Source organism: Sapajus apella, unplaced genomic scaffold (genome assembly GCF_009761245.1).
Source record: "Sapajus apella isolate SASKATOON/1434 unplaced genomic scaffold, GSC_monkey_1.0 scaffold10, whole genome shotgun sequence".
Taxonomy (NCBI): Eukaryota; Metazoa; Chordata; class Mammalia; order Primates; family Cebidae; genus Sapajus; species Sapajus apella.
Genome location: NW_022436950.1, coordinates 4,247,920 through 4,262,165, shown reverse-complemented (window position 1 = coordinate 4,262,165; position 14,246 = coordinate 4,247,920). Strand labels below are relative to the sequence as shown.

The window sequence follows — 14,246 nt, the reverse complement described above, 5'->3', positions numbered from 1 at the left end:
ACCGCGCTAAGTGCCTCATAGCTTTTAATCCTTCCGTCAGCTCCTTGAGGGAAATTATTAGCCTCATTTCTCAGGAGGCGAGCTGAGGCTGGAGGGCGAGAGGCTTGCAGAGGACAAAGGTGGAAAGGCTGTGCTGGCAGGGGGCACGTACAGAGGTGTGGGGACCTGGAAAGCAAGCAGGGCAGGCCTGGGGCTGTGGGGCCACCACGCCTGAAAGCAGTACCTGAAGCCAGGTCGGGGGCAGTAGAGCTCCGAGGTCTGAGGCCAGGCCAGGAGGCTGGGATCAGCCACAGGCCGAGCTTCTCCACCCGGCCGAGACAGCACAGCGTCCCAGCTGGCTTTAAGATGTCTTCCAAGGAAATGGCAGTGATGATGCTCAGATACTAACCCTTGCTGATGAGTCATTCTACTCTGCTGGAGCGGAGGCGAGGCCCTGCCCTCAGTCAGCCCCAGCCTTACCTGTCTCTAAGCAGAGGGGGCCAGCGGGGAGGTAGGCTGTGGGGGCACAAAGGGAGAGCCACAGCGAGGAGGGGTCCACGCCAGCTGTGTGCCACATCTCCACCCTCCACATCCCCAGGCCAGGGCCTCTTCCATGTGGCTATCCTTCCTGTCCCCGCTGCCCTCTTCCTTCCCCTGCCACCTGCTCATTGGTGCGGACTGCGTTTTTCAGCACTGAGTCTCTGGATGTCTCTGTTCTCTTCTGCTTGGTTTTTTGTTTGTTTGTTTGTTTTTTCCATTTGATATATAAGCTTCCCCTTCCCAGTCGGAACCTCTCTGAGGTCAGAGACCTCTCAGATTTCTTTCTTTGGTTTTTTGAGAAGGAGTCTTGCTTTGTTGCCTAGACTGGAGAGCAGTAGCACCATCTCAGCTCACTGCAACCTCTGCCTCGAGTTCAAGCGATTCTCCTGCCTCAGCCTCCCAAGTAGCTGGGATTACAGGCACCCGCCACCATGTCTGGCTAATTTTTTGTAATTTTGTAGAGACGGGATTTCACCATGCTGGCCAGGTTGGTCTCAAACTCCTGACCTCAGGTGATCCACCCGCTTTGGCCTCCCAAAGTGCTGGGATTACAGGTGTGAGACACTGCACCTGGCCTCTTCCTGCATGTCTGGTGGTATCTATCGCCACCTTCCTGTTAAATGGGTGGTTTTCTGACTTCTGATCAACTTGCGTAAGGCTATTGCTGGTCACTTGCTGTTTATAAAACAAAGGCTATCTCCCCAGTGAGTCAAATGTGACCTGAGCTACCTGGTCTTTTGTTGACTCTTCAAGTATGCCCAGAGCAAACATTGCCTATTCCCAGGTGAGTAAGCTGTATCCATGTACAGTGGTGAAAGTCGTTGACTGTCAAGGTCAACCCTATCTCTTCCAATCAGCTGTAGAGTCTAGCATTAAGTCAACCCCGGCCTGATTTCCTGGTCTTCTGATGATGCCAGCCAGCTTCACGCAGTGAGTGATCCGGCTCTGGGGTCCCAGTGCTGCCGTCTGAACTGGTTGGTTGTCCTGCACAATCCTGGCACTAGTGCTTGGCCTAGTTTGACAGGCATCACCATTCATTCCGCAAGTCAGCACTGGTTGCGCTGCGTGAACCTCACCAAAGACCCCTGCCTACCAACTTGCCTGCAGAGCAGTCGCTGCAGCAGCTGTAGTTAAATAAGATAACTGAAAACGATCTTTCTTCACTGTCATGTACTTTCTCCCTCCTCTTTGAAATTTGCAAGCATGCCCGTTGTGTACCTACTGTAGACTCTGATATGCCGGTGGCTACAGAGGTGGCAGTGAGGGACTGATCAGAGTCACGGTGTCCCCCAGCTGCCCCTCAGCACCACTCTTCCTTCCGTCTCGGCAGCAGCTGGCCACAGTGGATGCCGAGAGACACGTGTTTTTCCCACACGGGTCAGACCCCTCAAGGTGAATGCTGCTGTGACCTACGGGAAAGGGCATCTTTTCTATCCAAACCAGCGCTTTCAGTTCTTGATTGCGTGAGAAATCCCAAGCCTTTGGCTTAAGCCAAATGTGTTCTGAAGCTGCTACCCACTGCCAGGCATTTGAGACACCTAAAACAGGCCTGGGCCCTGGCTCAGGAGCATTTTCAAGCCGCGGATGTGATTCTAGGAAGAGTCTGTTGCTGTGAAGTTTGCCTGATGCGCGGCCTCATGCTTCCAAGAACACTTGGAACGAGAGATGATGTCTGGTTGCGTTTAGCATTCTCTTCCTCTTCCCCCAGATCCTAACTGGGCCAGTTTGAACTTGGGAGCCCTCATGTGCATCGAGTGCTCAGGGATCCACCGGAATCTTGGCACCCACCTTTCCCGAGTGCGATCTCTGGACCTAGATGACTGGCCAGTCGAGCTCATCAAGGTGATGTCGTCCATCGGGAACGAGCTAGCCAACAGCGTCTGGGAAGAGGGCAGCCAGGGGCGGACGAAGCCCTCCGTAGACTCCACAAGGTAGGAAGTGGGGTAGATGCGTGGCTCCAGACATGTGTGCCCATTGTTAGGCAACTGGAAGTGATCGTCATGACAGCCACAGCTGGGAAGACCCTGACAGCCTGTAGGAATTTCCATTCATCCGGCACAGGAATGTCTGTGTTTCAAGTTGGTCTTAAGCAGATGTGGATAATTCACACCCCTTAATTTTTTATGTTGGTTTTTGAGCCTTGGAGACTTCTCTCCCCCTCCTAGAAATGTATTAAGCCTCTAACCTTATGAATATATTACTTTAATTAATACATTTCTAATAGGCATAAGCTGTGCTGTTAACACTAATTATGAATGTTTGATTCTTTCATTTTGTTATTCTTTTATCTTTGATAAGCATCTGCTGTGTCAGTCCCCCCCACCCCGCTGCCCCACACACACATAAAAGTTATTTTTATGTTAACAAAATATATTTTATTTTCTAAAATATATTTCTAACATATATAGTCAACCAAGTTTAGCATAATGTATGGTGTAACTTCTCATTAATGTTAATTGTTACCCAGTGTAAAAAACGCATTTATTTTGAGGCCATTTAGTTTCTCATTTTTCATTTACAGCTATTATAAACCGTTTTTGAGTACACATGCATATTTAATGTTCCTAAGAGGTGATAAAATGGCATGTCTTCTGAGAAGGCATGTGGCATGGAGGCAGACTGGAGCGTGGCATCTCAGTACTTGCCGAAAGCAAGTGGCTTCCAGCGTCGCTCAGGTGCTGTGTGATTCCCCCTCGTAGGAGGACGGGGTTTGAGGTTCGCTCTCACTGTTTGCCTGTCAGGTGTCTAAAGAGATGAAGGGAGAGGAGAGGTCCCCCCTTGCTGGTACTCTTGAGGTTCCTCTGATTTGTTTTGCTGCTGATCAGATAAAATGAAAGTTCAAGTGGTAATCTGTGGTTCAGCCACAGAAACCGGCTTCTGCTGAGCAGTCATAACGTGAGAAGGGCTGGTGGACTTCAATTCATTAGCACTGAAAAATGAATTTGTGGTGCCACCTTTGGCTCACTGGAGAGAATGAAGCTGGTGTGTTATTCATCTTGGTCTCCATATTTGGGATTTTGTGTAGTGTGGGGGACAGGAAAGGCACAAAGGAGGTAGTTGTTTAAAACTGCATGGTTTTGATACAGGAGCGCTTTGTGAGTTATAGTGTAAACGTGCGTAAGTTTCTTACGAACTGAAGAAATTAGGCACTTTAAAAATTATTTTTCTCGATTTTTTTAACACTACCATAGAAATCAGCTGGGTCATCAACTGTGAACATGCTTAAAAGATTAATTCATGCTTTAATATCTGGTTTTTGTCATAGATATAACATTGGAGGAAAGTTGGGTCTGAAAATGAACAGTGATTGGAAATTGGGTTGAGTTTAATGTATGAATGTGAAAACATTGAAATAAGCTGGAAAAAACTAACTGTATGCACTTACTGTTTATAGGTAGAAGCAGCATACTAGTTTTAATATCATGAATTATTAGAAAAGTTTATGCATCCATTAAAATTTAGAAACTACTTAGAATTATTAGAAACAAAGATATAGGATCATTTTTAACTGAAAAATATGACTTCATCTTCATTTGTATATGAAGACTGCCTGTGCATAGGTATTTTATAGTTCTCATTTGGGTCCCTGAATTAAGTTCTTGAATGTACAGCTCAATCTTCTTTTCCCAGTGTTATATGCATCATATCATCATATTTTAGAGACGATTTCAGAGACTTGCTTTCTCACAAGCGCGGTGGTGGCAGTTAAGTCCCGTCTTTTCTTTGGTCACACTGGCTTTCCTTAAAGAGCAGTGCGAAGTTGTAGTTCCTCTCCAAGACTGTGGTGTTGGTGACGTAGCTCCCTGCCGTGGCTAAAGGTAACTCTGGAATTTCTAAATGCCCTTTGCGCCTAAGAAGATAAACACATATGAGAACTGAATGTTTCTTTGTGCCTGTAGTAATTTTCCTGGGGAGTTTTGTTTTCAACGAAAATCCGCAAATAATCATTGAGCACTTTCTCATAGAAAAGAAACCGTAAGTGATGACTGCAGCTCGCCAGTGATTGGTGAACATTCTCAGGTCCCCTGAGGATGCCAGGGCTCGGGAGGGTGCCGGCAGTAGGTGCGATTTGGGAAGTGTCACCTCAAAAATGGCATCTGAGCTGGACTCTGAAACAGGGTGATTCCCAGGGCCAGGGCCAGGGCCAGGGGCCAGGTGGGAAGTAGGCTGGAGGGTGGGAGCGTCCTCGGTTGATGCAGGCTCCACACGGCCCTGGGAAGGTGTGCATATTGGCAAGTCTATCACCACGGGACAGGAACCTCCCATGAATGAGGAGGAGTGGGGATGGAGGAGGCCCAAAGAGCAGAAGCAGGGAGGGTCTCTGAGCCAGGGCTGGGAACTCTGGGGGTAGGGGAGAGGGAAGGGGTTTATCTGTTCATGGGTTCTGTGTGTCCCACCTGTTCCCAAGAGGACTAAAGGCAGCCAGCAAGGTCTCTGTCCCTTCCAGCTGGAAGGCCAGGGCCCTGATGGCCATGCGTAAAGCCTTAGCTACACTGTCCAAAGCAAAACACAACCAGCCCAATAGCAGAGTTGAAATGTAGACACCAGCCACCTTCACCGCCAATTGCACTACCCCTCACCCGAAATGCAAAACTGAACGTCAGGGCGGGAATCTCCACTCGCAGTTCTGTCCATGATGTGGGAAGATGCTGCCTTTCCAAGACACCCCTGCTCCCCCTGCCCCACTCCACCACTCCTGGTCTCTGCAGAACCTACGATTGTTCATAGAAACAGTTGGAAGGTTATTTTAATGTGGCCCTGAGATAAAACCAAAAAGAAATATTTTAATTTTTTATCTCTGTTGAAGGAAAAGCCACGTGCAATATATTCGGCGTAATTCTTTGAAAAAGGGCCCATCTGTTTTCCCGAGGAGCTCTGGTCCATTCCATCTTGTTCAGAAGATTCATTCTGACAGTGGAATATAATTAGAAATGCGTCGTTCCGCCTGCCCCCACCCCCAAACACACACACACGCACGCACGCACGCACGCACACACACACACACACACACACGTACAGATTCAAGACCATGAGGGAAGTAGAACACACAGATCTTCCTCCAGAGAAACCCCCACACACTAGAGTCAACTAGACATGCGGCCAGTTAGGACAGCAGGCGCCCGGGACAGCTGGCCTCTTCCATGTCCCTACACCCCTGATTAGGGCAGCTTCAGACAGCTTATAATTGGTTCCAGTGAATCTCTGCCGCCCTGAGAACTGCCGTTCAAACTTGAGCAGCATCGTGATCAATCGAAGCTGACGGCGGCTGAATCAGTATTGACTTCCCATTCCTAAACAGGGGAATCATTAGTCAAGAAAAGCATCTTTTAATTACTCCCAGGAAGAAAAAAAAAAAATCTTTTTGGATGGATTCTGCAACAACTGCCATTTTTTCCCAGTGCATTCGATATTAAATTTATTGTCACAGGAGGGGAGAGGACGCCCTTCGTCTCCCTCTGTAATGGGGGTTTAATTTGTAGAAAGAAGTATGTTAGAGAGCAGATCAATGCCACAACAATTAACTACATCTGGGGTAGAATCAGAATTCCCCTCTCTAATTGCTATTGATGCCATTTAAGCACACACTTAAAATATTGATTTTAAGTGGGGATGCTGAAGTGGTCAAGTGGTCACAGTAGACCACACTGACTAGGTTTTAGGGGTTTCAGAAGGGAGCAGTCAGCTGTTGGTAGGACAGGACTTCCTGACACCCGGTTTGTGTGTCTGTGCAGTGCCATAACATAGCACGTTGTAGGGCACGGAGCAGCTGGGCCGAGGTCCGCCAGGCAGGCAGGGCTCCGGGTTCCAATGTTAGGGGCACATGGTATTACTGTAGGGAGAAGTTGCCAAGCTGATGGGTGACCCTTTCAAAGGCAAGAGTAATAAGCTCAGAGGTGATGTTAAAACAGTCGAGTGAATGTCTCCTGAATGAATGAATGACTGAGTGAGTGCATGAGTCAAAGCAGGGACTCATCACAGAACACATGTCAGGTGCTCTTTTTACTTCGGGGGCTTGGAACTCCTCATGTGTTCACGAGTGAAACTGGGGCTTTGACGTTTGCTGCAGCAGCAAAGCCGTCTCGGTGAACCCATCCGCACGCCCTCTCTCCCTCGCTGCTGCACAGCGGTGTTCCCGTGGCTGCCAGGCAGCACCCTGGCCCGTTCTTCTTTATTGCTGTCCCCGTTGCACTTAGAAGCATTTGGGATTGGCTGCAGTGCAAGTGATTTCCTGGCAGGACGGAGCAGACCCCTCTGGTGCCGCGTTCCCCTTGGCAGAAGCCGTGCTCTGCGTGGCACTGCATCTCCATCTTTGTGTCTGGGTGTCAAGGCATTTGGCCCCCAAGGCCCAGCAGGGACTTGCTGCTATTTGCATTTCAGTGCTGGTAGCCTGTTTACATGGTGGCTTGCGAGCCTGCTGATTTGGGCCAGGTAATCAAAGGAACCTGGAAGTGGAGAACAGTGTTTTCAATTCCGTTGAAATAGCTCTTGAGAGAAGGTCTGAGCGCAACTGAAGTCACCCATTACCTCTTTGATGCCAGTTGGAAGGGAACGGAGTTTGCTGATTTAGTATGCACTCCTTTCCCTTTTTTAGCGTCCTTTTTCTTTTTCTTCCCCCCATTGTAAGTTCACCGCCGTGCCTAAACTCCCTTCTTGTCTTTAACCTATAAAAAGATGTCGCCTTCCATAGGAAGATTTTGGGCCCGACATCAGAAATGCGCGTGGGAGACACTGGCCGCACACTTCCAGATGGAACAAGTCTGCCCAGTGATGTGAGTTCCGTCTCTTTTTGATTCCGGAACTCCACTTTCATCTTATTTATGCACATGGAGATATTGATAAAGGGGAAATGTATCCAAACTGAAAATAATTGGATCCCTACAGCTAGCTCTGAGATATTAAAAGCAGCACCACTTGGCTGTGTCTTTGTCTTGTTAGGTTTGATCATAAGATCACAATATAGTAATCTCGGGCTCAAATTTCTGGCATAAAGATGCACTGTTCCAAATGTGGCCTCGGGGAGCACGACTGCCCACACAGCCCCAGGATTGTCTCATCTTATTATTTTTCAACAGTTCTTGGCCTGCTGAGGTCAATGTTTTGTCTCTTTTGAGTGTTCCGCTATGCTTGACACCTTTTCCTATTTTCTTTATTTAAAAAAAAAAAAATGGGGAGGGGGGAAAGGAGAAACAAAAATGAAAAAAGGACTTTGCCGCGATGACCAGAGTCCATCTGCAGTTGGGTGGCATCTGCTCCCCACATGTCACTTCCCTCATTAACAAGCAATTGAATTAATTAAATGCTACTCAGAACACGCATAACAAGCTACCGGCAGTGTCCAAATTAGCACTGATAATCAAGGATGATTTCCTTTATTATCCTGCTAAGTGGTGTGCAGACTCTGATCTCCCTGTCTGCCCTCATCTATTTACATACCCCCAGCTCCTGCCTTTGGAAGCGGAGGTTATCTTACCTAGTTAATTTGCCACGATCACCGAGCATGGCGGATTGATGCCCTGCCCCTGCCGCCACTGCCGAGCCCGGACCCCCCTCCCCGCCTGCCCTCCCCCAGCCCCAGCCTTTGTATCTCAAGCTCACTGATAAATTAAAGGCCACCCCTGTGGTCTCTCAAGTGAGTAATAGAGGCAGAAATTTCATTTTGCAACTGGCTGATTTAATGATCCAAAGGGTAATTAATGGCCTGATTATCTTAATGTTAAATATGTCCGGCAGCAATTACTGTGACCTCCCGCTTGTCAAGGTCCGGGCTGTGCTCTTCTTTCAATTAAGTTCTCTGGGGCTTAATGGTATGAATAAACTCCTCTGATTCTATCATCCCGGACGCAGAGGGTTCAGGGAGCTGGGGGCTCGTTTGGAGTTTTAATCAGCCTGTCTTCTACTCCGGCGATCAGAGTTAACAATTACAGCAAGGACAGTTTAACTTTCTTCTTCCCCGTGCAGACCCCCGCCACCACACGAGCACACATGCCCACTTTTGCGTGTGGTTTTCTGTGCCTTGCTTTCTTGCGTTTCTTTCAGTGCTCTGAGGGAGAATTCTGTTTGTGGAGGAAGCCGCTGTGCTCTGTGAGGCTCGTCTCTTCCAATATAAATTATCATGTGAACGCTGTGGTTTTTCTATTTGACAGGCTTAATTAATTGGCAGGAGCCCCCGAAAATGACAGTGCCACTAATTGCAACTCAAAGCGAATTTCTGTCACCGCGGCATGCCTGTCAGCGGGCATGCCCTGGCCCCAGCCGCAGAGTGGGTCCACCCTCCCGGTTTCCCTGTCCAGGCGGGGACTGTCCCCTGCTCAAGCCGCAACAGTGGCAGACGCCTCCGAGGAGCCATGGGTTTGCAGGCACGCCGTCTGCTCGCTGGAGTGACATTTACTACCAATAAAGTTTATACATCCTCGCCTCTGCAAATGCAACAGCTGCTCAGGGACCTCGGCCTTTACTTAAGATATTTTAGCAACTTCTCTTAGCAAGCCCAACTTGGAATCGGACTGAGAGAGCCATAACTCACTTAGCCACCCCTCGTGACTAGATGGTCCTCATTAGCACACTGCTAAATATGCTTCAGTTTACTAGAGCTCCGGGCCTGGATCAGAAATATTCTGCTATAAATATTAAGCCAATTAGGAAAATGTACAAATGAGAAGTGCGTTAACAGTGCCTTTAAAATAATACCTATAGATTACAGTTGACAACAGATACAGCAATGCATCCAGTGAACTTCCGCTAGGGAGCTCGGTGGGAACGCATGCCAGCTCTCCATGAAGACTGGCTCTAATTATAAGAAAGGTGATTCTAAGAAGATTCTCCATGAGGTTAAGTATAATGGGATCTGCTTTTTAAAGGATAACTAGACTTACGTTCGCCTTTGAACCAGGTGCTCTTCGTCTCTCCTGCCGCCTGCCGCACACGAACCCCAGTTATTTGTTTGATCCTGCAAGAAACCAGTGTGTGCTGGGAGCCGGCTTTGCTACCACAGAGCTCTCTTGGGTTGAAAATCCGTATCATTTACGTTCGGAAATGTGGCCATCATGACAATTAAGGAGTTTCTGATTCTGAAGAATTTTTACTACCACTGGCGGATGAGAATACAAGTCATCAGCAGGCAGCAACTGGCTCCTGGGTGCCCTGGCCACGTTCAAGCCCATGTCTGCTTGTGGTGGGAGTATATGAAGGAATGGAATGGGAAGATTAACCTTTTTAGACTTGAATTATCTAACATGGGCCAATAAATATGTTCTTTATTTTGATTCCTCCGGCAGTCGAGCATTTTTCAGAGGGCCCTGTCTTTCAGTGGTGTTTTGGTTATTTTGCACCAGAGATTTTCTGTCTTCTAGGGAACTTTTCTCTTTCTTCTTCTTTGTAAAGAAGAGGAGGGGGACACAGACATGCCCGGAGCGCACAGTGCCCTGTGTGCTTGGATTATCCCCATTCTCAGGCGTGTGTCAGGGTCACATGGGAGTGCCAGGCAGACTGCAGGCACCAGGATCTGACTCCAGATGGCGCTCTGCAGTCCTGCTGCTGCTGTTCCTTTGCTGCCAAATCCCGAGGTCCGTCATGGCATCAAGAGAACCCACATGTTTGGCAGCACACCCCCGGTCAGTTTCTGTCTCAGTAGCCATCATGTGTCAGACTTATTAAATAAGTAGTGCAAACTTATTATGTATAATAAAGTAACTACAGTGTCTTCCCATTGTACACTAGCTTTATGATAACATAAGTAATCATAAAGCCTCTTCCGTTTTAGTTTACATTCATGTAGCAAACCCTTTTTTTTTTTTTTTTTTTTTTTTGATATGGAGTCTCGCTCTGTCGCCCAGGCTGGAGTGCAGTGGTGCAATCTCTTCTCACTGCAACCTCCTCCTCCCATGTTCAAGCGATTCTCCTACCCTAGCCTCCCACATAGCTCGGATTACAGGCACATGCCACCATACCCAGCTAATTTTTGTATTTTTAGTAGAGATGGGGTTTCACCGTGTTGGCCAAGCTGGTCTGAAACTCCTGACTGCAGGTGATCCAGCCACCTCAGCCTCCCAAAGTGCTGGGATTACAGGCGTGAGCCACTGTGCCCGGCCCAGACCCAACCTTTTCAGTCACACAGGCATGATTCTAAAGTGTTAATTCTCTTTTGTCAGTGCTAATCCTAAGAGCTTCCACAGAAAACAGCACTGAGAACTGTAAAATACTGAGATCCACCAACACAGGTGCAGGGTGAGAGCCCCCGTGTTTCACATAACCACATCCTGCCCCTCCCCAAGTCTCCCCTGCTCATGTCCCTGACCCCACACTGCCTATTGGGAATGTGAAGCCTGTATGGCAGAGCGCTCACAATCATGTCTGTTATCTGCATGGTGAAATATGGAGCCATATCTCAGGCCATAGCGTTCCTGGTTCTGGTTTCATGGCCAGCATCTTCTGCCCTTTTAAATTTAAAAACAGGATAATTTCTTATTTCTAAAAAGAGACTAGTCATTTTTCCACCCGCTTAATTATGTAGAGTTAGTGCTAAAAGAAAATAATACCTATGAAGTTTCCTGGGATCCCTTTTTATCTGGAAGACACAATCAGCCTTGAGGCCTGGGTCATACATACTAGCAGTGAGAGGGGCACATGGTCCACACCCTCCCCAGGGGTTGTGGAGGGCCTGCTGATATAGAACATGTGATCCATGTTTATTTTGCTTTGTATCTATATGATGGTTTATTGCAGCATCAGCATCACATGGAAAGGTATATTCTTGAGCCCCACCCAAGCCTACCCAAACAACATCCCTAGGGTAAGTTCCAGTGGTGTGTTTTAACTGTCTAAGTAATTCTTACGCACATTAAAGTTTGAGACACTCTTGTCTGCCCTAAGTAGTAAAAATTAAAATCCACAATCTCGCCTGTGAACTCACTGTCTTAGTCCAAGTCCCTGGACTTCATTCCTCACTTCTTGAGAGCCAGGTCTTCTGTTTTCTTCCTTTACCAAACTCTTGTCTGGCCCAGCATATCCAGTATATCCCAGCAGATGCTGCAGCCAAAGGACATCTACAAGAGGATTATTACAGTCTGTGATCAAGTGCCATTGAATGTGAGGAAGGCAAGGTTGGTTCAACACAAAAAAATCATTGTAATACACCACATTAATAGAATAAAGAGGAAAAAAAAAGTCTTTTCAAGGGATGCAGAAAATACATTTGACAAAACCCAACGCCCTTTCTTGGTAACAAACACTCAGCAAACTAGGAATAAAAGGAAATTTGTTGAACCTGGTAAAGGACACCTCTACAAACCCCAGAGCTGACATTGTACTTTTTGGTGAAATACTGCAGACTTTTCCCCCAAGATCACGAATAAGACAAGAGTGTCACCAGATGTGTTCGGCATTATACTTGAGGTTCAAGTCAGGGAATTAAGCAAGAAGAAGAAACCAAAGGAATCCAGATTCAGAAAGAAGAAGTAAAACTAACTCCATTTGTAGATAACATAATCTTTTATGTAGAAAATCGTAAGAAACCCCCAAGAAACAAGTTAAGCAAGATTGAAGGTTACAAGATCAATATGCAAAACTCTTAGCTGGCCATGGTGGTACAGGCCTATTGTCCTATCTACTCAGGAGGCTCAGGCAGGAGGATTGCTTGAGCCCAGGATTTCAAGGCTGCAGCGGGCCACAGTTCCAACACCGCTTTCCAGCCTAGGTAACAGAGCAAAACTCTGACTCTTAAAAAATCAAGAAGGCCAGGTACAGTGGCTTATGCCTTAAATCCCAGTGTTTTGGGAGGCTGAGGCTGGAGGATTATTTGAAGCCAGAAGTTCAAGACAAGCCTGGGCAACGTAACAAGACCTTATCTCAAAAAAAAAAAAAATGTAATTCTATTGTATTTTTATACACTAGCAATGAACAATCAAAATAAAATTAAGAACAATTCCATTTACAAATAGCATCAAAAAGAGTAATGTACTTAGAAGTAAATTACCTGTACACTGAAAACTGCAAAGCATCACTGAAAGAAATTAAAGACCTAAATAAACGAAAAGACATCATGTTCATCGGTTGGAATTCTTACTGCTAAGATGGCAACACTCTTCAAATCAGTGTACAGGTTCAGCACAGTCACTTTCAGAATCTCAGCTGCCTGTTTTTTGTTTCGTTGTTTTGTTTTTCCAAAAATTTGACAAGTTTATCCTGAAGTTCATATGATACAGTAAGAGACCGTCAAACATCAAAACAGTCTTGAAAAAAGAATTAAAAAGTTGGAGATATCACACTTTCTGATTTCAGAGCTTACTACAAAACCATGGTGATCCAAGACTCTGTGATACTGGTGTAAGAACTGACATATACATCGATGAAGTAAAATTGAGAGTCCAGAAATAAGCCCCTTCGTCTGTAGTCAGTTGATTTCCAGAAAAGATGCCAAGACATCTTCCTCATCAATGGATAAGGAATAGTCTTTTTTAGCAAGTGGTGCTGGGACAACTGGATATTCACATGCAAGAGAATGAAGTTAGACTCTTATCTAATGCTATATGTAAAAATGAACTCCAACGCCTGTAATCCTAGCACTTTGGGAGGCTGAGGCAGGCGAACACTTGAGGTCAGGAGTTCAAGACCAGAAACTCCATCTATACCAAAAATACAAAAATTAGCCAGGCATGGTGGCACGCACCCGTAATCCCAGCTACTTGGGAGGCTGAGGCAGGAGAATCACTTGAACCCAAGAGTTGGAGTTTGCAGTGGGCCAAGATTGCACCACTGCCCTCCAGCCTGGGTGACAGAGTAAGACTTCATCTCAAAACACACACACACACACACACACACACACACACACACACACAAAATTAACTCTAAATTGATCAAAGACCTCAGTATAAAAACTGAAACTAAAACTTGTAGAAGAAAATGGGGAATAAATCTTTGTGACTTTGGATTAGGCAGTGGTTTCTTAGCTATGATACCTAAAGGACAAGCCATAAAAGAAAAAATAGGTAAATTGAATATCCGCCAAATTAAAAATTTTAGTGCTTCAAAGGGCAGTGTCAAAAAAGTAAAAATGCACAGAATGGGTGAAAGCATTTGAAAATTAAATATCTAATAGGGTATCCAGAATATGTAAAGAACAGTTATAGCTGGGCATGGTGGCCCATGCCTGTAATCCCAGCACTTTGGGAGGCCGAGGCAGGTGGGTCACGAGGTCAAGAGATCGATACCATCCTGGTCAACACGGTGAAACCCCATCTCTACTAAAAATACAAAAAATTAGCTGGGCATGGTGGCGCGTGCCTGTAGTCCCAGCTACTCAGGAGGCTGAGGCAGGAGAATTGCCTGAACCCAGGAGGCGGAAGTTGCGGTGAGCCGAGATCCCGCCATTGCACTCCAGCCTGGGTAACAAGAGCAAAACTGTCTCAAAAAATAATAATAATAATAAATTAGAAAAAAAAAACACAACTCCAATGATAGAAGATAGCTAATCCAATTTAAACATGGGCAAAGAGCTGGGCATGGAGGCTCATACCCATAAACCCAGCATGTGGGGAGGCTGAGGCAGGAGGATCACTTGAGGCCAGCAGCTCAAGACCTACCTGATCAACATCTTTTGTAGAGGTGGGGCGGGTCTCACCTCTACAAAAAAAAAAATTTAATTAGCTGGGCACAGTGGGGCACACCTGTAGTCCCAGCTGCCTGGAAGGCTGAGGTGAGAGGACCTCTTGAGCCCAGGATTTTGAGGTTGC

General features: G+C 46.5%; 1 protein-coding gene across 11 annotated transcripts in view; it reads left to right on the top strand.

Annotated features, from left to right (window-relative positions):
- AGAP1 (ArfGAP with GTPase domain, ankyrin repeat and PH domain 1) overlaps positions 1 to 14,246 on the top strand; it is a 616,003-nt gene that overhangs the window by 540,525 nt on the left and 61,232 nt on the right. For 10 of the 11 annotated variants that reach the window (XM_032277597.1, XM_032277595.1, XM_032277594.1 and 7 more), the window contains one exon: positions 2,228 to 2,450. In XM_032277597.1, the coding sequence (XP_032133488.1) occupies positions 2,228 to 2,450 (223 nt within the window). Of the gene's footprint in view, positions 1 to 2,227; positions 2,458 to 14,246 lie in introns of all 11 variants that reach the window. The other variant, XM_032277592.1, reaches the window with a different exon arrangement.